The 26,764-nt window shown below is 41.3% G+C and overlaps 1 protein-coding gene and 1 long non-coding RNA gene across 5 annotated transcripts; one reads left to right on the plus strand and one right to left on the minus strand.

Moving 5' to 3' along the window:
* On the plus strand, positions 1–24,632 carry si:ch211-180f4.1 (uncharacterized protein LOC100144405 homolog). The gene is made up of 12 exons (XM_022208775.2): positions 1–812; positions 7,168–7,441; positions 7,902–8,003; positions 8,078–8,262; positions 8,938–9,180; positions 9,289–9,411; positions 10,669–10,791; positions 12,741–13,155; positions 15,008–15,137; positions 15,209–15,372; positions 18,028–18,186; positions 19,007–24,632. The coding sequence occupies exons 1-12, from the start codon at positions 379–381 to the stop codon at positions 19,532–19,534; spliced, it is 2,880 nt and encodes a 959-aa protein (XP_022064467.2). The 5' UTR covers positions 1–378; the 3' UTR covers positions 19,535–24,632.
* On the minus strand, positions 1,748–3,298 carry LOC127534424 (uncharacterized). Of its 4 annotated transcripts, none has more exons than XR_007942595.1 (4): positions 2,503–3,298; positions 2,333–2,468; positions 2,095–2,196; positions 1,748–2,060 (listed from the first exon to the last, which is right to left on the minus strand). It is a non-coding gene; the product is annotated as an uncharacterized LOC127534424 (long non-coding RNA). The 4 variants fall into 4 exon arrangements; XR_007942598.1 differs by having other exon boundaries at positions 2,095–2,230; XR_007942597.1 differs by having other exon boundaries at positions 1,748–2,196.
* Positions 24,633–26,764: the final 2,132 nt, after the last annotated feature.

Genomic DNA, 26,764 nt, shown 5'->3' on the forward strand with positions numbered 1-26,764 from the left:
AATAATAAAGATAATAATAATAATAGTGATAATTATAAATTGGGAGTTGTAAAAAGAATCAGAACATTAAAAGGTAATTAAAGTAAAAGCCAGACTAAAAAGGTAGGTTTTAAGTTTGTTTTTAAAGCTGAATTAAATGTTTAAACGCTGATCTGTGCTCCCTCCATCAGCTCTATAAGCTGTTGATAATTCTGTATTTACTGATATTAATAATTGTGTTTTTTTATTAAAGTTTGCTGATTTTCCCATCTCTCCTGGACATGAAGTTAAACTTTCATCTTCCTGCTGTTCTTGTTTTATTTTTATTTCCTCTAAACTTGTGAAATAAAGAAACTTTTCCTCCACTTCTGTCTGAACTTCTCTCTTCTTCTTCTCCTGATGATCGCAGACCGACACCACCGAAGAAGAAGAAGAAGAAGAAGAGAATCTGGAGCATTACGTCATCCATCAGACCCCCCCCCCCGCCCCCCTTCCCTCCTCTCTCTGCAGCATCCGGCCTCTGATTGGTCCGTCTGCCGGCGGCCTGTGAGCCCCATTGGCTGCTGCAGAGTCAGCTGCAGACCTGATGGAGGACAGGAGGGAGGGACGCTCCGGATAAAAGCAGCGGGACTCGGTCCGCCTCCATCCGGATCAACGAAGCCTCCGACCGGAGAAGCTGCAGGCTCTGACCCGTCCTGGTCCCGGTCCTGGTCCCGGTCCAGCTGGTTCTCTGCCCCGGTCTCTGTGCGGGACTCTGCCCGGCTCGGAGCGCCTGTTGGCGGCCTGCGGAGCCGCTGCGGCTCGGAGCGACGGAGCTGCAGGCGGAGGACAAGGTGAGGAGCTGGTCTGTCCTTAGAAGCGAATTTACGGCGATCTGACGGGAGATTTATTATTGTTATTAATTATTATTAATGATTAATACAGTTAAATATCAGAGAATTAAATGTTTAAACATCCTGGAGGCTGGAAGGGAAATAAAATCCTGTTTTTATAGGAAGAAACTGATGGAAAATAGAAAATAACAGACATGAAAGTCATTTAATTCATCATTATGTTCAGTATCACTGGATCACTGCAGTCAGATTGTACTCTACTTTCAGTTTAGTTCACTGTTGATGTTTTTTACTAATCTATTAAATCTTATTGATATTCTGCGTTTATTCTCCTGTTTTCTGACCAACATCAGGTAAAATCATTTATTTTAGGACAAATAATGATCATCTTATCTTCTCTTATCTTAGATGTGGCGTCTACAGTCTAAAATTAATCAAAACTGACCAATAATCAATAAAAACAGCAGTTTTGAAACAAATCAAATATCGTTATGGATCTCCAAACATTCAGACACTGATGCTAAACAAACTCAGTAGGATAGAAGATGATGCAAGACAGCAACAACAACCACAATAATAATAAAAAAAATCTCGAGACATAAGAGCTGACTTTAAATGTTTCATCTATTAAATTATAACAAAGATGAAATTGTTCTCAGTTTATTGATGTATTTAAATAGTTTTAGTTGCAATTAATTTAAGTTTTCTTCAAAAATTGGGATTTTTTTGGTTATTCACAGTTTCAGGTTTTTAAAGTTGTTTTATGTTGCTCTCTGTGTCATCACACTTCCACCTCCATGCTTCACTGTCAGGACCATCCATCCACTGTGGTAGTCCTGGTCAGGTTCTCACCAAACATCCGGACTCCATCTGAGCCCAACTCATTGATCTTCATCTGACCAAAGAATGTTCTCCAGCATCCATCAGGCCTCTTCTCGTGTTCTTTAGTTTCGTCTGGAGGTTTATCAACCTCTATGGACGAAACTCAGAACCTGAGCAGCCACCAGGTTCTGGTCCTCCGTCCATAGAGGTTGATGTTCTGAAGGTTCCTTCACACTGTCTGAGCTTCACACTAACTCTGGTTTCCATGGAGAACCTCTGAACCAAGTCTGAAGCAGCTGATGTCTGTTTTTACAGCTGATGGAGAAAGTAGTTCACTGTCTGTGGAGTCATTTTAGGAGCTCTGATTAGTGGAACTATGACTCCTTCTAGACCTCCTGATTAGTGGAACTATGACTCCTTCCAGACCTCCTGATTAGTGGAACTATGACTCCTTCTATACCTCCTGATTAGTGGAACTATGACTCCTTCTAGACCTCCTGATTAGTGGAACTATGACTCCTTCTAGACCTCCTGATTAGTGGAACTATGACTCCTTCTATACCTCCTGATTAGTGGTACTATGACTCCTTCTAGACCTCCTGATTAGTGGTACTATGACTCCTTCTAGACCTCCTAAATAGTGCTACTTTGACTCCTTCTATACCTCCTGATTAGTGCTACTTTGACTCCTTCTAGACCTCCTGATTAGTGGAACTATGACTCCTTCTAGACCTCCTGATTAGTGCTACTGTGACTCCTTCTAGACCTCCTGATTAGTGGAACTATGACTCCTTCTAGACCTCCTGATTAGTGGAACTATGACTCCTTCTAGACCTCCTGATTAGTGCTACTTTGACTCCTTCTAGACCTCCTGATTAGTGGAACTATGACTCCTTCTAGACCTCCTGATTCCTGCTGACTCTGTGCTTCACTGGTTTTTAGGTGTTCACTGATCTTCCTGGATCTTTTTCTATCTTTTTGAGACTCTTAGTCAGATGTTTCTGTTCCTCCATGATGCAGACATAGATAGACCTGGTCCATATCAGTACCTGATTTTCAGGTCAGTCTTTCTCATGGATTTGTTTCTGATTGTTCATCAGGGAGGTGTGGTTCAGTCAGTTCTGGTTTTGTGTTTGTATATTTTCATCTGTCTCGGTTTATTTTCTGTACTTGGTTTTAAATGTTCAGACTTTAGTGCTGCAGAATTCTGGTTCTGAGGTTTGAATCAGCTGGTTTTAGTTAAGAACTTGTCGTTTTTGGATCTCTGAGTCCACTTCCTGTTGACCGGATCACATGGTCTTCATGTCTCTGACCGGCTGAAGGAGGCTGACTTCTCTTCTTGTTGCGTAACGGATTCTCATGAATGAAAGTAGGTCAGAGAGTTTCTTCTCTTCGGCTTTACATTCTCAGGGTTTCCACGGTAACACCGACTCAGCTTCATGTTCTCAGGTCATCCTGAAGGTTCCTCGGAGAACGATCAACTCAACACGATGAAACCTGACAGACTCACGATGATCCAGACTGAGTGTTGGTGGTGGTTTTATGTCTCTTTGCTCTTCGTGATCGTTGGATTTTTCAGTTTTGTGGTGATGGTTTGTCGTCTCAGTAAACAGCTCCTCACTTGGTTGCTCCTGAAATTGATCAATTCTGTTCACTCGTCTGTGTAGGAATAAAACCAGAGCAGGAAAGTTGATTCCTGACAAAACAGAAACACTCAGATTCCACTCAGTAGAACCAGTGAACTGGAGGCTTCACTTAAAATTAATAAAGTGCTCTGTTATTATTTTTCCAGAATGTGATCTTCAGTGTTTCATTTAAAAACACCACAAACATGGTTGATATATTCATGTGTGTATATCTCCTGTAGTTTTAAATGAGCTGTTGCTGGCCCTGCCCCCTTCAGGAAGAAAACTCTGTCTGTGATTGACAGATGATTGAGACTTTCTATCTTCTAACTCTCTCTGAGCATCATTTTACATGGAATCTGTGTGAATTATGTGCTTAGTGAGTTTCTCAGATGACACTATGAATCAAAATTTAAATGAAGCTACTGCCGGCTAACATGTTAGCATATTAGCATGTCATCTTGATAAGTTTCACTGTTTCATCCTCATTTTGCTGCTTGACAACAGAAACATCTGGAAGTCAGAGCAGCTTTATTGTAGTTCAGCTGGATTAAAATGCAGTTTAATGATCACAGAGAGCAGGACAGAAGCTAACAGATGCTAACATGAAAACACAGAAACCCACCCAGGTCTGGTGTTCCTCATTTAAATTAAAGTTTAACATTTCTGAAGGTCCCTCAGTGGTACAGTTTATACAGAGACCTGACCATCAAAGCTAGCATTAGCCTTATTACTAGTACCACTATCAAAGCTAAAATTAGCTACATTACTACTATTACTACTGTCAAAGCTAATGAAAATTTTCCTGCTGCAGGATCAGTAAAACTTTAATCTATCTATCTATCTATCTATCTATCTATCTATCTATCTATCTATCTATCTATCTATCTATCTATCATTAGCCCATTAATGCTAACGCTAGCCACATTACTACTACCACCCTTAAAGCCAATGCTCGCCACATTACTACTACCACCATCGACATAATAAAGAGTAGACGCCGCTCGGGTTGCTGCGCAGCGAGAAATACGGCCGCCATCTTGGTCCGGTCAGCCGCTCCACTCAGCGCTGTTTGACAGCGCATTTAATCCATCTTAACTCTGAATATTAAACTGATTTTCACGCTTTTTTATTTATTTATTTTTTTTATTTTTATTTTTATTTTTTTCTTTGTGTCCTGTCCAGCAACAGAGCAGGCAGAATGAGGATCTGGCTGCTGCATTGTGCCACACAAGTTTGCTTTTCCAAGGGGAGTTCGTAAGTATAAGACTCCCCTTGATACTGTACAGTAATTTATTTAGTTTGAATACTTGTTGATTAGTTAAATATACATAAATTTGCCGGACCTGACAGGGGAAAGGCAGGAAGAAAGAAACGAGAAAAGGAGAAAAAAAACAACAACAAGAGGGGATAGTGAAGAGAAAAGGAAAAGTGCAAGAATACCATTATCTTTCAATTGAAACCGACACAACAGACAACAAGCTAGTACACCTTAACAAAGACACACCGGAACGCATCCTACAGGTTTTGTTAGGAAACACAGCTAGTAATTATTCAAATCATCTATGTGAAACACACAAACTGAGGAAACATGTCTTCTGATATTTTGGCACCAGGACAAACTTAACTCCCCACAAGACAACATGGTTGCTATGTCCACATGCAGAGTACGGTGCAATTGTGACTGTGATCATGCAACTATGACCTCTGACCTCCGTGAAGGCCAGAAGCGGGCCGAGAGCCCACAAGACCCAGGCGAGCCGGCAGCAATCCCAGAGCAGAGATCCGAGCCACCAAACCACGAGGACGACCACGGACCGGCCCGGAAGGGGGCAGAGGGAGAACCCGGCCAGGACCCCCAGCGCCCAGCAGGGCCGGGCCCCAGGCGACCAAGATCGGCGGCCGCCGACCCCGCCAGGGGCCGGAGGCCCAGGGCGGACCCAGCACAGGATCCCGGGCCCCAGGCGCCAAAGAGGCAACCCCCGCCCCCCCAGGCAGAGGGTTAGGGTTAGTAGGGAACCAGCCACCCCAGACGGCCACCCGGCATGGGCCGGCGCCCCCGCCGCAGCCCAAGATCCAGGGCCAAAATACCTGTCTACAGTCGAGCTTAATATCAGAATATTCTATTACCTATTATTATTATGATCTATTATTCCTGCTATGAATATTAAAATACGCCGAACCATTTGTCCTGTATCAGAGGTACATGTATGACGTTTGCAGCAAAAAAATAAAAATAAAAAACGTGTGAAAATCAGTTTAATATTCAGAGTTAAGATGGATTAAATGCGCTGTCAAACAGCGCTGAGTGGAGCGGCTGACCGGACCAAGATGGCGGCCCCACGTCTCGTCAGCCCCAATAGGCAGTAGCGGTCGATGCGGCGTCTACTCTTTATTATGTCTATGACTACCACCCTTAAAGCTAATGCTAGCCACATTACTACTACCACCTTTAAAGCTAACGTTAGCTACATTACTACTACGACCATAATCAAAGCTATTGTTGGCTGCATTAGCCACAAAACTAACTCTAAGGACCTTCTTATAGTTTCAGCTGATGCTAGCATTAGCCTACTGCATGCTAACTCTTAGGATCCTCCTATAGTTGTCGATGATACTAACTAACTGTGGGGCCCATCAGTAATCTGGGTGCTATCAGTGCATGGAGACTCTTGTGTTCACTCTAACAGCAGAACATCTGTTGAGTTTTCAGACATTATAGAGTTTAGCAAAAGCAGCTGGAGGAAGCAGGAGGACTGAGAGGCTCATTGTGATTGGTTCACCTGGAGGTAGTGAGGGGGCGGGGCTATCTAGAGCTGGACCATCATTGGTTAGTTAGGAACCAGGTGAGTCTAATTCTCGGTAGCTTGTAAGCTAGTTCAGGGGTGTAGCTACCTTAACTGAAGCAGAAGATGTTTGATTCGTGGTTTGATGTCTCTTGGTTGTTCTGATCTGTAATTATTTTGTGTCTATGTTTTTTTGGAGTGTTTTTAATTTGGATTTACAGTTTAAGTGAGAATTTGCTTCTGAAACAGATTAACAGACTCTCAAAATGTTTGTTAATCTGTTATTTTTTCCTTCCATTGTTTCATTATAATTCTGTAGTTAACATTATAATTACATGTGTGTTATCTTATCTCATGTGAGTACAAATGCCTGTGTGTGTCTGATTTAATTATCTATCGCCTCCTGCTCTCCTCCAATCACAGCCAGGGCTCAGGACACTTAACGAGGCGCTCGCTCCTCGTTAAATAATTAAAATTATCTCATCAATATTCCATCTGCTGAGCAGCAGGAGGGAGGAGAGGAGTTCAGACGGACCTCCTCACAAACACACTCAGCTTCCCATGATGCTCTGGGAGAATCCCCGTGCTAGTGTTGTAGTTTGAGGTCACATGCACGCTCCTGGTGGACTCGTGCACACTCCTTCAGGTTTGAACAGCAGGTGGAGGATTATTAATATCTGACATGCCAGATGTTTGCAGCTCACATCTGTACATCTGTCAGACGGCACGCGCGCACACAAACACACAAACACACACACACACACACACACACACACACACACACACACACACACACACACACACACACTGTAACTGTCAGGAGTTGGGACGCTGTCAGAGGCAGCCGGCCAATCAGAGAGCAGCTCAGAGGTCACTCCTGCCCCTCTGTTTTGCCATGTCATTTCTTGGCTGGTTGCCATGGCATCAGAGGCAAGGTGTCCCCGTTTCCAACCCCACTGAGTGTGTGTGTGTGTGTGTTGTCAGACTATTTGCTGCTGCTGTTGACGGTTGCTGCAACACAAGTTTGACACAGTTAGCACTAATGAGCTACGCGTGTTCTTCTGAAGAGATGCTAAATGCTAAGCTAGGCTAGGCTAAAGGCTAAACACTTCCTCCTCTCAGTGTTTGTGTAGATGCGCTTACTGTTGACCTTCTGGAGGAAGCTGCCTCGGCCCGGTGCATCATGGGATCTGCGGTCCTGCCCGTGCTCCTCCTCCTCCTCGTCTCCATGGTGACGGTGTGTCCTGCAGGTGGTGCTGTGCTGTGTCCTCTGCAGTGTGTGTGTGAGACGCGACCCTGGTACACTCCTCAGTCAGTATATCACCAGGCCAGGACGGTCGACTGCAACGAGCTGCACCTACAGAGAGTCCCGGCCAACATCTCCGCTGACACGCAGGTAATGCTGACATCACACAGGTAAAGCTGACATCACACAGGTAACGCTGACATCACAAAAGTAACGCTGACATCACACAGGTAACGCTGACATCACACAGGTAACACTGACATCACAAAAGTAACGCTGACATAACACAGGTAACGCTGACATCACACAGGTAACACTGACATCACACAGGTAAAGCTGACATCACACAGGTAACGCTGACATCACAAAAGTAACGCTGACATCACACAGGTAACGCTGACATCACACAGGTAACGCTGACATCACAAAAGTAACGCTGACATAACACAGGTAACGCTGTGGCTTACCTGTTCTTGTTTTGTGTCACATCACACAATGTTGACAATAAAACATGTATTTCTGATTTCTTGATTTCTTTCTGAAACATTGTAAATATGTTGTAAATGTGTTGTAAGCGTGTTGTAAGCATCTTTCTTGTCCTGTCTTTAAGCTGCTGTTGCTGCAGAGCAACAACATCTCCTCTATCACTACTGAGCTGCAGAGTCTGACCAACCTGACAGAGCTGGACCTGTCTCAGAACCACTTCACTCAGGTAACTCACCTCCTTACCGAGGCTCCATAAACACTGTTTCCTTTCCGGTTCTACTGGTTTCTGTTTCCATCCAGGTGAGCTCTATGGGTCTGTCCTCTCTGGGCCGCCTGGTCACTCTGTACCTGGAGGAGAACCACATCGAGGAGCTGGAGGACTTCAGCCTGAAGAACCTGTCCAGTCTGGAGGAGCTCTACATCAACCACAACCACATCTCCTTCATCGGACCCAAAGCCTTCGCTGGTCTCACCAACCTGCTGAGGTAACCACCACAGCTTCTTCTTCTTCTTCTTCTTCTTCTCCTTTCCTCGTAAAAAAACACTACAACTACCCAAAGTACCATCAGAGCCACCTAAGGGAGTCCTAGAGCCCAAAAAGCACCAAGACAACAATGGTATCACTTGAACCTCAGATAAAGGACCACCTGAAGGACATCTAGAACCTTTTAAAGTTCAAAGTCACCCAGAACCCCATCAGTGACCACTAAAACCACCTGATAGGATCACTAGGAACTCCCAGGGACCACCAGAACTAGAACCATTTAAGCACAAATGGATCCCCTTAGATTATCCCTAGAAGTCAATCAATGACGACAAACATCCCAAAGGAATCACTCGAGTCTTCATGAAAGGACAATGAGAACCATGTGAAGGACCCATTCAACCCCCTGTGAGGAACCTTAGATCCTGTTCAGTGAATCAGATTCTTCCAGTGGCCAGCAAAACTACCTCGAGGGCTTCCAGAACCCTTTAAACTCGATTTTGACAGCTCGAACCCTTTGATCCACCTCAGTGACCATAGGAACCTCTTCATTAAGCACAAGAACCACCTGACAGATGGCGAGAACCTTAGAATTACCTTCATTTCTTTCTTTCTTAACGTTCTGGTCAGTAAATCTCTGTCTGAATGACTTTCTGCCTTGTGTCCGGTCTTGTAGGCTCCACCTCAACTCCAACCGTCTGGTGGCCATCGACAGTCGCTGGTTCAAGTCCCTGCCGTCCCTGGAGATCCTGATGATCGGCGAGAACCCCATCCTGGGTCTGGAGGAGAAGAACTTCTTGCCTCTATCCCGGCTCCACAGCTTGGTCCTGGCTGGGATGGGTCTGGCCTCCGTCCCGTCCGCCGCCTTCCTGGGCCTCGACTACCTGGAGAGCCTCTCATTCTATGACAACCGGCTCAGGTTCCGTCGCAGTTTCACTTTTATTTGTAGAAGTTCGAAGAGAAAAGAACTGAGTCCAACTGTGTCTGTAATCTGGACAAAGTGGACAAACCACTGTCTTCCTTGCAGGTCTGTTCCTCGGGACGCTCTGAGCATTCTCCCAAACCTCAAGTTCCTGGACCTGAACAGGAACCCGATCAGCCGAGTCCAGCAGGGAGATTTCCAGAACCTTCAGCACCTGGAGGAGCTCAGGTAGGGCTGAGTACCGAACTTCGGTTCTTTAATGGCACCGACCGCAATGTTTCGGTAGTAATGAGTATCGAAATAAGCCTCGTCTTTCGGTTCCATGTTCCGGTACTTATCACGTGATTATGATAAAGCAAACCTGTGATTGGCTGTAACATTACACGTGACTGCGGAAAGCCGGAAAAAAACATGCTGCCCATTCACAGACAGGTTTCACGTTAGATACATTGAATTTACTCCAGTTGTGTAGCATGTCGTCAAAGCAAGATTACCTGGCTGCAGCAGGAGGTCCCTCTCCGTCGAAGTGGGAAAAGATGCCTCTGAGGTCTAAAACGTGGCTCTACTTTTGTAAAATGGACGTCAATAGTGCGCGGTGCAGTACATGCCAAAGCGGGTGGTAAACTCCATCTAAGGCTAAATACCGGCACGAGACCGATAGTCGGCAAGTACCTTAAGGGAAAGTTGAAAAGAACTTTGAAGACAGAGTTCAAGAGGGTGTGAAACCGTTAAGAGGTAAACGGCTGGGGTCCGCGTAGTCCGCCCGGGGGATTCAATTCGGCGGGGCAGGGGCGGCCGCTCGGTGCGGGAGGATCCCCTTGCGGGACCTCTCGCCGGGTACGGGCCGTCCCCCGCCGGGCACAATTCCTCCGCGGTGGTGCACCGCGACCGGCTCCGGGTTGGCCAGGAAGGGTCCGGGGGGGAAGATGACTCAGTATGTACTGAACTGTACATTGCTTGCAAATGTTCTTTTGCACTGGAAATCACTGGAAAATTAAACTCAAGATGTGAAAAGTAATGTGTAATGCAATTTTCATTCTGTTAGAGTATACATTGTAAAACTGGTATCGAAAAAAGTATCATTTAGGAACTGGTATCGAAGTGAAGGTATCGGAATTGGTACCGGTATCGAAACTTTTACATTGATACCCAGCCCTAAGCTGAGGTCAGTCTGACTGCAAAATCCATAATCCTAGTCTAAGTCCTTATGTTTGGTCTGTCTGAAATCTAGTTTAACGCAGCTGTTATTTACAGTTCCTGTCTCTGCCTGTAGAGGATATTGTTCTGTAGTTCCTGTCTCTGCCTGTAGAGGACAGTGTTCTGTAGTTCCTGTCTCTGCCTGTAGAGGACATTGTTCTGTAGTTCCTGTCTCTGCCTGTAGAGGACAGTGTTCTGTAGTTCCTGTCTCTGCCTGTAGAGGGCTGTGTTCTGGTACCTTCCTGTATCACATTCAGTGTGTTCAGGTTGTCTTCTGTTTGGCTTCAGTCTGAACAACATGGAGGAGCTGCTGATGGTGGAGCGAGCAGCTTTCCAGAACCTTCCAGAAATTGCCAAACTGGAGCTTTGCAACAACCCAAAGCTGTCGTACATCGACCCGCAGGCCTTCAGGTGACTTTCTGAGCTGGTTTCTGCTTTTCTATTTCTGTTAGACCAGTTTCCACCAAAAGCAGCAGATAGACGCCATTTACCAGAGTGATTAGCAAAGGTTTAAGAACGACAACACCAAAAGCAAACTTCTTCTTGGAGCTGAATAGTTTACCTACCTAACTACTTTACAACAACATACCACTAAACCAAAAATCTAACCACTCCATGCAAACCGAAATACAAACATAGAAGCATCTCTAAACTAAAACTATCAATGATTTCCATCCCAGTGTCCCTGTCTAAGAATTTAACTCCAAATAACAACCCATCTAGTTCCCGTGACGACTTAGACCGAGCTGGGGCACACCAGGACAAGATCAACTCCTCACTAAACAGCTGTTTAGGACTTTTAAAGCCTGGTGAGCAGTTTGATTGGAGGCTGTAGTCAGGTCTTATCCAATCTAGCTTCAGGAGAGGGAAGGCGGGACAACGGAAGCCAATACAGCCAATTAGGACAAATTACAAAGCTGTTCACAACAAATTATTATGAGAAAAGGATTAGAAGGAGGGCAACGGCTCGCTAGTGAGCACTAACAACAGATTCAAATTAAGGACATTCACCTAAAAACGTTAACCTAAAGACATTAACCTAGAGACATTAACCTAAAAACGTTAACCTGAAGACGTTAACCTAAAAACGTTAACTTAAAATCGTTAACCTAGAGAAATTAACTTAAAGACATTAATCTAAAAAACATTAACCTAAAGACGTTAACCTAAAAACATTAACCTAAAAACATTAACCTAAACACATTAACCTAAAAACGTTAACCGAAAGATGTTAACCTAAAAACGTTAACCTAAACACATTAACCTAAAAACGAAAAACGTTAGCCTAAAAACGTTAACCTAAAGACGTTAACCTAAAGATGTTAACCTAAAAACGTTAACCTAAAGACATTAACCTAAACACATTAACCTAAAAACGAAAAACGTTAGCCTCAAAACGTTAAACTAAAAGCGTTAACCTAAAGACATTAACCTAAAAACGTTACCCTAAAAACATTAACCTAAAGACATTAGACGCATAAAATTATCAAAATGAGATGCAAAAGACCTCAAAGAGACACAGAATTTGTATATATGGCCACAAGACGACCAAAGTTTGACATGAAATAACACAAAGAGACAAAGAGCAACAGTTTCTGTGTTTAAGTGTTTTGTGGACCCGTCCCTCCACCCCGTCCTCCTGAAGCTGGTAAAGACTGAAAGCAGGGTCAGGTTTTAAGACACAAAACTACCAAATGAGACACGACAACAACTAAATGACCAAGAGAAGACAGGAAATGGCCACAGAATCAGACAAAAGGAATACAATATGTTAAAGATACACAAAGTGACTGTAAAGGGACACAAAGTAAGACATTTACCGACCACAAAGAGACACTAAAAATTAGAAAGAAACACATGAAATGACTGAAATGAGAGGCTAAAGGACCAAACTAATATGTGAAACATCAACAAGGAGACAAAAAATGAGTGTAAAGAAAAACAAAACAACCGAAGTTTGGCATGAATTTACACAAAAAGACACGAAGTGACAGTAAAGAGAGACAAAATGACCAAAATAAGATGCAAAAGGCACAAAATAATATACAAAACGGCCACAAGCAGACAAAAAATTAGTATATAGGGACACAAAACGACCAAAATTTGGCATAAATCGACACCGAGAGACACATAGAACATATTTAAGCAAGTTTTGTGGACCCGTCCATCCAAACCATCCTCCTGAACGCTTCTTTCATCAGGATCATCTATTTAACGTTGGTTCTCCTAATTTAATAGGGATCTATTTATCATTGGTTCTCCTCCTTTAATTGTGGCTAACGTTGGTTCTCTTCCTTTAATTGTGGCTAACGTTGGTTCTCCTCCTTTAATTGTGGCTAACGTTGGTTCTTGTCCCTCAGCGACCTGTCATCCCTCCGGACCCTCCTCCTCCACAGTAACCAGCTGAGCCTGCTGTCCGGGGACGTCCTGTCCTCGCTGTCCTCCCTGGAGGAGCTGTCTCTGCACTCCAACCCGTTGCGCTGTGACTGCCTGTCCTCCTGGGGGCCTCACCTGGGCAACCAGTCTCACCTGAAGCTGCTCGAGGCCCCCGTCACCTTCTGCTCCTCCCCGCCGCACCTGATTGGCCGAGAGCTGCAGGAGGTGGTGGCGGTCGGCTGGGGAGGGGGCGGGACCAATAGCTGCCTGCCCCACATCTCCCCCCACGCCTTCCCCCCCACCATGAACGTCAGCGCCGGGCAGCCAATCACGTTAGAGTGCTGGGCGGATGCTGACCCCGTCCCCCAGTTCTATTGGGTGACACCGAATGGAGACAAGGTGGGTGGAGCCACGTGTGTGATACTCTCTGATACCTCATAGACACACAACAACTGTAAACAAGTAAACAACTGTAAACATACAAACAACTGTAAAAGGACACACAACTGTGAACAAATAAACAACAAAACCACTGCAAACTAAACGGCTGTAAACAGACACGTTACAACTGTAAACAAATAAACAGCTGTAAACAAATAAACAGCAACTGTAAACAGCACAACTGTAAACAAACAACAACTGTAAACAAACACATAAGAATTATAAACAAATAAACAACAATTGTAAACCAACACACAACTACTGTAAATAAATAAACAACAAAGCAGCCCTGTACAGACACACAACTGTAAACAAATAAACAACTGTAAACAAACACAAATAACAGTAAACAGACACACAACAACAATAGACACGCAACAACTGTTAATAGACAACAACTGTAAACAAGTAAACTATAACAGTAAACAAACAACTTTAAACAAATAAACAACTGTAAACCGACACTCAACAACTGTAAAGACACACACAACAGTCCTAAACAAATAAACAACAGAACAACTGTAAACAAGACAGCTATAAACAGACATGCAGCAACTGTAAACAAACAACAACTGTAAACAAAGACACGGTGACCGTAAACAAACACAAAACAACTGTATTTAGACACGAACTTTAAACAAATAAACAACTGTAAACAAACAACTAAATAAAACATCTGTAAATAGTCAACAACTGTAAATAGACATCAAGTGTAAACAGACATACAACAACTGTAAACAAACACATAACAACTGTAAACAAAACCAAAATATCTAAAATGAACATGAATGGATCTGTCCATCCACCCATCCTCCCCCCCACACCTTCATGTCTCTGCTGACCTCCTGCTCACTGTGACCTCTAGATGGCGCCGTCACTGAAACGTGATGTTAGAAACTCCTGAAGCTCAACGGTAAAATCTTTGCTGCTTCAGACGTCAGGAACCCTGAGATTCTGAGCTTTACATTTGTTATGATCATTTCATTTTGATAAGTCGACAGCTGCAGCCTAAAAAAAGAAGAAAGAAAAAATAACGCGCTGCAAACTGAGAATGAATACACGTTTTCATTAAAGACTGAAACTGCACTTCTTCACTTTTAAAAAAGTCGTGTTTTTATGAGACTGTAGTGATTTTTTTCTATTTGAAAGATAATATAAAATAAAATAGATTTAAATAAATGAATAACATGAACATGAATAAATTAAATGAAGTGGAATAAATACAAACATCAAACATGTTTAAGAATTGAAAAAATATAAATGTAAATATTTTAGAAATGATATGGAGTAAACAAAAATAAAAAACAACAAAGTAAAATAAAATAAATATCAAAATATATTTAAGATACAAACAAATAAGTAAATAATCTAAAACTATATATACAAATAATAAATAGAATAAATACAAGCTTAAAACGGAAAAATAAATTAATTATATATTATATATGCATAAATACAAATTTACATCTAAACATGTATATATGTGTATGTGTGTGTGTACATATATATATATACATGTAAATGTCATAAATTCAATTTAATTTAAAATTTAGAATGAAGAAAAATAGAAACACGCTTAAATAAGTGTGAAAAATTAAAAAATGCGATAATTAAAATAAATAAAATGCAAAATGAAATTTCACAAAAAAATATAAATACAAAATATAAATGCTGTAAATATTAAAATTAAGTAAACAAGATAACATATATTAGAGAAATAAAATAATTTAGTGGAATAGAGATAAATAAAGTACACCTTTAAAGATGCATCACAGGCTGATTGTCGTTGTGAATATTTCTACCTGCTCAGGTGAGCTCAGAGGCGATGGCTGCTCCAATCATCTCGGAGGAGGGGCGTGGCCTGAGCTGGAGGAAGAGGAAGCACCGAGTGTCTGAACCCGGAGCTCTGGTCATCGAACACGCCGAGCCGTCGGACGCAGGTCAGTCTGAGTCTCAAACACCTGAAGCTCCTGTTGACTCCGCCTCCATGACACCTGTCCGTCTCCCTCAGGTGTGTACACCTGCGTAGCCTGGAACGCCGAGGGAGCCGACACCAAGAGCGTCTCCGTGTCCGTGGACTCTGAGGGGGGCTGGAGGGGCGACGAGCCCAGCAGAGAGCAGCCGTGGACGGGCAACGCGTCCAGCGCTGCAGCCTCCCTGGTGGTTCTGGCCAAGGTTCCTGTTGACCGTTATTATTTACACACGTGGACAAAATTGTTGGTACCCCTCAGTTAAAGAAGGAAAAACCCACAATTCTCACTGAAATCACTTGAAACTCACAAAAGTAACAATAAATAAAAATTTATTGAAAATTAAATAATCAAAATCAGCCATCACTTTTGAATTGTTGATTAACATAATTATTTAAAAAAACAAACTAATGAAATAGGGCTGGACAAAAATGATGGTACCCATAACTTAATATTTTGTTGCACAACCTTTTGAGGCAATCACTGCAATTAAACGATTTCTGTATTTGTCAATGAGCGTTCTGCAGCTGTCAACAGGTATTTTGGCCCACTCCTCATGAGCAAACAGCTCCAGTTGTCTCAGGTTTGATGGGCGTCTTCTCCAAATGGCATGTTTCAGCTCCTTCCACATATGTTCAATGGGATTCAGATCTGGGCTCATAGAAGGCCACTTTAGAATAGTCCAACGCTTTTCTCTCAGCCATTCTTGGGTGTTTTTGGCTGTGTGTTTTGGATCGTTGTCCTGTTGGAAGACCCATGACCTGCGACTGAGACCAAGCTTTCTGACACTAGGCAGCACATTTCTCTCCAGAATGCCTTGATAGTCTTCAGATTTCATCGTACCTTGCACACTTTCAAGACACCCTGTGCCAGATGCAGCAAAGCAGCCCCAAAACATTACTGAGCCTCCTCCATGTTTCACCGTAGGGACAGTGTTCTTTTCTTCGTATGCTTGGTTTTTGAGTCTATGAACATAGAGTTGATGTGCCTTACCAGAAAGCTCCAGTTTGGTCTCATCTGTCCAAAGGACATTCTCCCAGAAGCTTTGTGGCTTGTCAACATGCATTTTTGCAAATTCCAGTCTGGCTTTTTTATGAGTTTTTTTCAGCAGTGGTGTCCTCCTTGGTCGTCTCCCATGAAGTCCACTTTGGCTCAAACAACGACGAATGGTGCGATCTGACACTGATGTACCTTGGCCTTGGAGTTCACCTTTAATTTCTTTGGAGGTTGCTCTGGGCTCTTTGGATACAATTCCAACGATCCGTCTCTTCAATTTGTCATCAATTTTCCTCTTGCGGCCACGTCCAGGGAGGTTGGCTACTGTCCCGTGGGTCTTGAACTTCTGAATAATATGAGCCACTGTTGTCACAGGAACTTCAAGCTGTTTAGAGATGGTCTTATAGCCTTTACCTTTAAGATGTTTGTCTATCATTTTTTTTCGGATGTCCTGGGACAATTCTCTCCTTGGCTTTCTGTTGTCCATGTTCAGTGTGGTACACACCTTTTCACCAAACAGCAGGGTGACTACTTGTCTCCCTTTAAATAGGCAGACTGACTGATTATGAGTTTGGAAACACCTGTGATGTCAATTAAATGACACACCTGAGTTAATCATGTCACTCTGGTCAAACAGTTTTCAATCTTTTATAGAGGTACCATCATTTTTGTCCAGGCCTGTTTCATTAGTTTGTTTTTTTAAATAATTATGTTAATCAACAATTCAAAAGTAATGGCTGTTTTTGATTATTTAATTTTCAATAAATTTTTATTTATTGTTACTTTTGTGAGTTTCAAGTGATTTCAGTGAGACTTGTGGGTTTTTCCTTCTTTAACTGAGGGGTACCAACAATTTTGTCCACGTGTGTATAGTTTATTTATTAAAACACACATTTACTTTCATCTTTACATTACATTACAATACATTTTATTAATAGAGTTTATTTATTAAAACACAAGTTTACTGTCATCTCCTAATGTACTACATTAATACATGTTAGTAATATGATTAATTATTAAGACAGTCAGCTATCTAACAGCATGACTGTAATATATATATATATATATATATATATATATATATATATATTTATAATAATTAGAATTAGTCAGTCTGGTTGTTTGCAATTTTAATATTCATTTTTTGGGAAATATAAAATTTACACCTTGTTATTTAAACTAAAATATAAATATTTATTCATTAATGTAAATATTAAATATTAAGTTTTTTAAACAAAATCTTGTTTTGTTTTATTTTTATTATTATGTCAACTGTATATCTATAGCATTTGCATTTATTTGTATATTTATTATTGTAAGAGGATTACTTAAAAGGTGCAAAATTGTTGTTATTGTTATTATTAATAACAATAATGATAATTATTATTAATTTGTTTAGTTTTTGCATAGTCAACATTATACCAGGAGTCTGTAGCGTTTATATTCTTTTCAGTACATTTCAACTTTGGTATTTTTTTTTTGTTGGATGAATTTTTAGAAGTTATTACTTTATTTTATTGTTGACTACATATTTGTAATTATTTTCAATATTACTGGTATATTAAATATTTAAACATGTAACATAATGGTAATATTTACATTTTAAATAATTAATAATTCATTAATTATTCAAATACTGATGTCATAATAAATACTAAAATATTAGTGGAATATGTAATATGAAAAATCAGTGTTAAATTTTAATTTTAGTGGAATATGTTTTTTTTTTTAAATAATCGTAATCTTTAGTCTTGTAATTGTTATCCAGTTGGTTCCAGCTGATTCATGTTCTGGTTCTTCATCTGCAGTAACTTGTTCCAGTAATTCTCTGCTTCTGGTTCTGGTTCTGGTTCTGGTTCTTCAGGTGGTTCACGCCCAGTCGGTGGTTCTGGAGTGGAAGTTGTATCCCAGCAGAGAAGCCTCGTCTGTGGGTCAGACCCAGCAGGACGTCCCCGTCCCTCCGCCCCACTGGACCAGCGCCACGGTCCACATCGACAACCCGACCATCAGCTACACGGCAAAGGTACTGCCACTCAATACCTCCAGGTCCGACCACTTCTGACTCGACTCGACTCCAGTTTAACTTGTTTTGACACAACCGTTAATCCCCTCAGGTTCATTTAGTCCCCCACAGGTCGGGTCATCACAGCGAGTTAAACCAAGTCCAGTCAGGTCCAGTCCACTTAATAACAGCTAATCAAATGGAGAAGAGTCAAGTTAAATAAAGTCAAATCAAGTTGGGTCATATAGAGTCGAGTTAACTCAAGTCAGCAAAAGTAAATCAAATCAAATCAAATCAAGTTATATCGAGTCAACTTGACGCAGCTGGAACTAAGTCAACTTGAGTTGAGTCAAGTCACTGAGGCTCAGGCAGGTAGGCCCAAGTCAGTTTAAGTTAAGTCATGTCGAGTCGCATCGAATCTCAGTGAATTAGGCCGATCCTAAAACAAGCCCAGTCAGATCAAGTCGAGTTATCTGGAGTCGAGTTAACGAGGTCCAAGAAAATGTGTCCAAGTCAAGTTAAATAAGATCAGTTTGGATCAGGTAGAGTCAAGTCACACTGAGTCAGGTGGAAATATCAGTAAATCAAGTCAGATAGGATCAGGTTAGGTTGAGTAGACTTGACGCAAAGTCAGATTATAAAAAGTCAAGTTTAATCAAGTCAGTGAGGCTGAGGCAAATGGATCCAAGTCATTTTAAGTTGAGTCGAGTCTCTTCTCAGTGAGTCAGGCTGACCCTGAAACAAGTCCAGTAAATGGAGTCAGACCAAGTCGAGTCTGAACCGACCTGTTTTCACCTCCAGCATCCATCTTCCAGGTGTTACTTCCTTCTTGTCTCTGCAGGTTCCTGTCGATGTTCAGGAGTACAACGTGACTCACCTGCTTCCTGCCACCCAATACCACGTCTGCCTGACCATCTCCTCTGCCCCCGCCTCCTCCTTTAGCTCCTCCCCTTCCCCCGTCCCCTCCTCCTCTTCCTCGCCCCTCCCCCCGGCGCCGGTCCACACTTCCTGTCTGAACGTCACCACCAAGGACTCGGGCTTCTCGGTGGAGCTGGTGGCGTCGCGGCGCAGCAGCGTGGCGCTGGCGGCCGTCATGGGCTCCATGTTCGCCCTGTCCATCATGGCGCTGCTGGTGGTCTACATGGGGCGCCGCGTCCAGCAGCACAAGTCCTGCGGACACTCACTGAAGAAGTACATGCAGCACGCCACGTCCATCCCTCTGAACGAGCTGTACCCGCCGCTCATCACGCTGTGGGAGAGCGAGGCCGAGAAGGACAAGGACAACCAGGAGGAGGAGCAGGAGGGCGGCGGCAGAGGGCCGGAGCCTGGGGGCGGCCAGATCGACACCACCAAGACCTACATGTGGTAGCCGAGGGGGGCGGAGCCACAGGACGGACCAATGAGCTGCTTCCTTCATGTTTCAGCCCGTTAACAACAAACACAGTTTCAGTTACTGATCTGACTGATCTCTAGCATTCAAACTCTGCCGCTGCCTTCAACTCATCAGTCCTTTGTTCTTTATAAATTTACCGTAAATAATTTAATTTATTTAACTTTAATTCCAAACACATAAAACTCCCTGAAACACAAAGCAAATGATAAACTAACAAGAAAATGAAGAAAAAGTCTATTTTTTAAATTGAACAAAATCTGTCTGAGATGTTTTCAGGAAAATTATCACTTTATGTAAATTAATTTTTCTACAGAAAGTGAGTTTGTCCATTTTGTTTGTAAATATGTACAAAAATAGAGACTGAAATTTCAACACAGCTCTTATAGAAGAGATTCTTAATCTCAATAAGACTTCCTCCATTAATGAACACCTCATGTATGTATATATGTATACATACAGGTATATATATGTGATGAACACCTCATATATGTATGTATACATATATATATATATATATATATATATATATATAGATATATATATATATAGAGAGAGAGAGAGAGAGAGAGAGTGTTCACCACTCTACCGTTTAAAAGTTTAGGGTCACTTCAATGTCCTTATTTTTGAAAGAAAAGCAGTTTTTAATCAATGGCAAATGTAAACAAAAACCATCTTACAGCGCCATGTGATGACATATTCATCCACTCTGCTTACCAACTAGTTCCACGTAACCAGTTCTGACGTAACGATGAAACGGTGTAGGTTGTAAACTGAAGCACTATTTTCCGACACGATACACTCTTCAGGTATGGTAGACCAGCTGTAATTCCAGGTTATCCCACCAGGTGGAGCCTCTTCCTGTTTACTACTGTAGAGAGCAGAGGAGGTGTCAGCTAGCAACGGGCACCATGACAAAGACTTCTGAGGACGTTAATGACCTCCAACCAGAGCTGATGTGAAAACGTTCTTCCAACACCACCTCTTAGTCGTGGGAACTTCAGGAGAAACCAGCTGGACTTCTCTGGAAGATGTTTCTAGAAGTGTCTTCTAGAGAAGTCCAGTTGCTTTCTCCTGAAGCTCCTACGATCTCCAGGACCTGAATGAGTTCAGCAGCAAAGGGCGCCATGACAAAGACTAATGTGGACGTTAATGACCTCCAACCATGTCATTTACACCACCGTTCCAAAGTTTGGAGTCACTTAGGAATGTCTTTTTTTTAAGAAAAGCAGCTTTTTTCAGTGAAGATAACTTTAAATGAATGATAAATCCAGTGTAGACATTGTTAATGTGGTAACTGACTATAGCTCTAGCTGGAAACAGCAGATTTTTAATGGAATATCTCCATAGGGGTACAGAGGAACATTTCCAGCAACCATCACTCCTGTGTTCTTTGGCCTGTGAGAGTTTCCCAAAGACTGTTAGAACCAGGAATCAGAGGCTACCGAGAGCTTGATAAAAGACCCTGTACCCCTCTCTCTTCACTCCAAGGTCCTTAAATTACTTCAAGAAACTATAAAACCTTCTGGAGTCCCAAATAGCCACATGGTGGATGTTTATTCGAGCTCCTTGGTGATGTCTGGAACCTCCTTTGTATCCTTCAGATCATGATTGAAGAACTTTGGAGACTTTCAGATACACCTCAAAAAATATTGTTTCCTTCTCAAATATTCCCAAACCTACAAAATCATTTGAAGGACATCTGGAACCTTCTCAAGACCCTGAAAATTCCCCCAAACATAGAATTGTCTGGATGACTCCAAACTTTTGAACAGTGGTGTACGTATAAATATAGAAACTGAAATGTCAAAAAGCTCCTAAAGAAGAGATTCTTAATCTCAGTAAGACTTTCCTCCATTAAGGAACACCTCCACATGTATAAATCTCTACAAATATAAACCAACTTTAGCGTCATTGTCGTGTTTTAACCTCAAATTTACGTCTAAATTAGCAAAAATATCTGTTTCATTGCAGGTTTCTGGAAGGATGTTGTGTTTATTAGAAGAAATATATTGAAAGAAAATAAATCCCATCATCCATTCTCTTTATCTGCTTCATACTTTTATTAAACCAAACACTGAATGTTTTAAGTGGTTCCTCTTCTGGATGGAAACAGCTGCTGCTCTCACATTTAGTTTTTATTTTGGGCTGAAACATGAAAAAGCAGCTTTCAGTTTCTGTTCTGAGGAGCTTCTTCTGTCCAAACAGACAAACAGACGGATGGAAATGTTGTCGATCGGCTGCTTCAGACGATTCTTCCTTCAGATGTTTCCACCTCCGTCAATGGGACTGTTAATAAACCATGTTATTGTAATTTAGTTCATGTTTGAACACGATCGCAGCACTGACACTGAGCACAGAACCAGGAGGATTTACTGTCAGGAGGTCCAAGGTCCTGAAGTCACCAGAACCCCTCAGAGGTCCGACGTTTAACGGAAACGAAGCTGAAACATCAGCAGCAGATTAACGAAACCCATCAAACTCACGTCAACCGTGAGCTCAGATCAGCATAGCTCTCATGTCACTTAATAGACGTGGTTCTTTCTGGATATTTCTGTTCTGAGTTTTAGTTTCTGAATTTTCTGAGTGATTTCTCCTCTTCTGGAAATTCCACTTTATTGTTTTAAACTGTCGAAGCTCAGAGTCTGCAGGAGGAGCTCTGGATGGATGGACGGCGTAGACAAAAACACTTAGTTTAATCTAAATCAATCTCACTGGCTGCGTTTCCTTCAATGTAGTTTTATTTTGAAGTTTGGCATTTGATAAAGGAATCAGCTAAATTTGAAAAAACGTCCTCAGATTCTCTCACTTTGTTGTAGTTTTTGAGTTTTTTTTCTAAAAAGTATGAGCTTCACCTTTTCTGATTAACAAACATTTTCTTCTTCTTTGACTTTTTTTTTTAGCATTTAACAAACAGCTGGTTTTGTTGATGTCCTGTGATGCGTAGCATAGCGCCACCTTCAGATGAAACCGTTAGCGCGGCACACGGTTCACTTTTACTTTTCAGGTCTGTTTTTCAAAAGTTTGCTTCAAATTTGCAAACGTTGTTGCAAGATTGTTCAGTTTTCCTGACATAAAACATATTTTAATTAACATTTTTTAATTTTTATTAGAATCTGAGTGCAGTATATCAAAGCTAAGCCCCGCCCCTTCTTGTAAAGCATTTCTTTTGTCATAAATATATTTAAATAGGTGTTTAACAGGTGACGTGAGTTTTAACCTGAAAATTCCCAAAGATATGAGACAAATCTACATATGTTTTTGACAAACGGGTGTGTATGTCTGAAAAGTGGAGTTCCAAAATGAAAAATATTCCCATATTTTAAAACAGTATTATTTTAGTTTTACTTGAAGAACCATAGAATCAAATTGTCAATCTGTGCTCAAAGATTGGACTTGAATTAATTTCTTATTTCAGCATGGTGGCAGCATCATCATGGTGTGAAGTTGAAGATTTTAACAGAAACAAACCATTAGATTTCAAACAGGAAGTCCCGAATATAAATAAAATGTCGATAAAACAGAAACAAAGCCTGATTTGCTGCCATCTAACTGCAGCTTCCAGTGTTTCCTGACAAACCTTTGCAGATGTTCTGATGACTTCTGGACCTTCAACCTCTTCAGGCTTCACTGCTTCCCTCCTGGATTTTATTATTCAACACTGAGAAACTTTACTGACACTCTGCACAAACACTAACGGACTGTTTTCTATGGGTGCTGCTGCTGCATGTCTTTGCACTTCATGTTTAGGACTGTTGGAATCAGACGACCTGCAAACTGCTGCAGCCCAAACCTGATCATACAAACTCTCATTTAACCCGAGAAAAATAGCACAGAAAGATCCCAGAGCTGTGCAGAAATCAGACAAAATCAACTGAAAAAGTAAAAACCAGAAGTACGGCTTCATTTTTATTTAACGTTTTTCATCAACAAATGAAAACTAAACATTAAAGATGGAGGACGGAACTTTTAGCACATTTATTTTAGAGTTTAAAGAGTTTTTCCTTCTTGTTGTAAAAGAAAATACGTTTTTGTAACTGTACAGAATGTCCTGTCTCAATATATTTTTAATTTCTCATAATTTCTGAAACACAAAATCATAATACAGAAAATAGCAAAGTCGTAATTAATCATTCAGAATCAAAAATTCAAATTTTTATATCGGAAATCGGAAATATTCAAGCTATTATCAAACTTAGTAACAAAAATTTGCCTTAAACATGTAAAATAATTGATGATTTCTGCTTTGAAATGTAGAGAAATTCTCATTTTAAGACATTTTTGTGGTGAAAATGTGGTAAAAAATTTAATTCTGAATATTCTAGTTGCTCAAATTTATTGAGTTAAAATAAAAATCCCACCCCCATCCACCCAAAAAAACGGTTTAAAATTCCAAGACATTAAATCTGGATTTATTTTGGTAACTGAGTCTGAGCTGGTTGATTTTCTAAAACTGTCATTTTTGATTCTAAATGTTTTTTTCATCATATTTTTGATTAAATGCATCAAAAATATGGTAAATTATGATAAAACCCATCAAACATACTGAACCAGCATCCTGAGACGACTCCGTCCGGTTTCAGACATTCAGATCGGTTCTTTGTGTTTCCGTTTTTGGTTTCTTCGCTCCACAGTTTGCAGGATTTCGTCGTTTCCGCACTTTTAGCCAAATATTCCCTCAAACCATCGTCAACCAAAACTCTTCAGGAACAAACTGTTTAAAGAACTCACTGTAAATACGTTCTGTCAACGTTTGCTGCTGGAACGTTTCTGGTTCTCTGGTTGTTTTAAACTGTTCCAGGTTTAGAGACTGAATACGAATTTTAAAAGAAGTCTAAATGTGAAAACGATGAAGCCTCAGCAGCACCTCCTGGTGGCAACAACAAGCAGAACCAGAGACCGAACAGCTGACCTCACAGTAATATGCAGGGTATTTTGTATAAAGTGTATGGCTCTATATTTGAAGAACTGCTCATGTTATTATTATTATTATTATTATTATTATTACTCTGAACTGGACACTGAGCACTGACTGTACCTGAAGCTGTGTCAGATTATATAAAACACTTTGTCACTCCACAGACTCCTGTCTCCTCGCTAACTCTTCTCACTCTGCGATGTGATTGGCTGTGATGTCACAGATCCTACAGGTACGTCCAGGTGTGGAGCTCAGTCTGAAACATGGTTTTAACTCCTCAGAATCGGGTGTTTTTAACGCTCAAAATATGAATTATGAAGTCAAATAAAGATCTGTCTATGCTCTATTAGGATCATTTCGTCTAAAATCAACCAAACCTGAACAAACTTTTTCTCAGAACATCTGGTTCGTCATCTCCAGTAACTTTATTAATGATCAGATTTCCGCCTTCATACTGGGAATATTTCCAGAGTTCCAGGTCCTTGAAGTCCATAGAGGTGAACGTCCCAAGTAGAATGTTCTAGAGGAGACCTAGCAGTAGGTCTCCTCTAGAACTTTCTCCAGTTGTTGGTAGGTCTACTCTAGAACTTTCTCCAGTTGGTCTACTCTAGAACTTTCTCCAGTTGTCAGTAGATCTGCTCTAGAACTTTTTCCAGTTGTCGGTAGGTCTACTCTAGAACTTTCTCCAGTTGTCTACTCTAGAACTTTCTCCAATTATCTACTCTAGAACTTTCTCCAGTTGTCAGTAGATCTACTCTGGAACTTTTTCCAGTTGTTGGTAGGTCTACTCTAGAACTTTCTCCAGCTGTCAGTAGGTCTACTCTAGAACTTTCTACGGTTGTCGGTAGGTCTACTGTAGAACTTTCTCCAGGAGACGTTCTCCTTTCTTGCTTCCAGTCTTTAAGTTTAGTCTCACTTAGAACATTCCAGGTCCTTGAAGTCCATAGAGGTGGGTCCAGATTTATCACTTTTTAATGGACTTCATCAGAATTTCACCAGTCTAACAGATAGAACCATGACATTTAGGGGGGAAAACATGTCTGAGTTCTGGTAAAAACTGACACCAGATCAGTTTAAATCCATCCAGGTGTTACAGTCTAAAACCACACAGAATTACCAGAAAATTACCACATAAAGATGTAAAATCACTACAAAAACACACATCAGATGATTCATAAAATGCTCACATTACCTAAAGCTGATCCAAACTGTCTGGATTTGTTTCCAGAACAACTCAAAATGTGACCAGAATGACAAAAACATCGATCAAATGACCTCAAATACAACACTAAACAGCTAGAAACTTTTCCAAAATGACTCAAAACTTGAAACATGGGCCCTTAAAGACTGAGATTCCACCATTTCATCTTCATCTTCCTCACCACCACTCCACCATCCTGTGCTGTCTGGCTACTCTCCCTCCTGATCTCCTTCAGAGTCCACCGTCTCTACAGGAAGTAGTCTACCTCTGCTCTTAGCACTTACCCTATGGTTCTGCTTCTTCTAGAACAATCTATCTACTACAGCCATCTCCATCCGTCCTGTAAAGTCTACCTCCGTCTGTCCTTCTGTGTTCCTGTCCTGGACACCAAAACAGCTCCTCACTTCCTCATCACCTCTGTTGGTCCATTGAAGTCTACCAATCACCACTCTCTAACTTCTGGAGATCCTCTGCATCACTTCATCAAACATCCTACTTGTGGAGTAAAACCACCAACTACACTGAACATCACACCTTCAGTTTCCAGCTTCAGACTCACCACTCTATCTGACACACCTTTTAACTCCAGAACATTCCCAACAAACTCCTCCTCAAACATAACTCCTACTCCATTCCTCCTGACCCAACAGCTGAACCGTTCTCCTTAACATCTAGCCTTGCTGCCTTTCTCTCCTGAACACAGTACATCCACCTTCCTTCTCTCCTTCTTCAACCATCAGCAGTCCAGTTTCCATCGGCTGATCCGGTATGGAAGTCATAGGGTTGATTCGCATATTTCTTCTTTATTTTGTCAGATTTTCACTACAGATTGTCGAGTTCACAGTAACAATAACATTTTAACATCTACGATACATTAATTCTACTTCAGTTTTTTAAGGTTTATCTAATCAAAAATACTACTTTCTCCCACCTATTTACAGTTTTAACAGCTTGTTCCACTTCTCTTTGTGTATTTTTGTGTGTCTTTGTGGTTATTCTGTGTGCTTTCGTGTCTATTTGTAGTTGTTTCATGCATTTTTGTGGTTGTTTTTTGTCTCTTTGTGGTTATTTTGTGTCTCTTTGTGGTTGT

Source organism: Acanthochromis polyacanthus, chromosome 6 (assembly GCF_021347895.1).
Source record: "Acanthochromis polyacanthus isolate Apoly-LR-REF ecotype Palm Island chromosome 6, KAUST_Apoly_ChrSc, whole genome shotgun sequence".
Lineage (NCBI taxonomy): Eukaryota > Metazoa > Chordata > Actinopteri > Pomacentridae > Acanthochromis > Acanthochromis polyacanthus.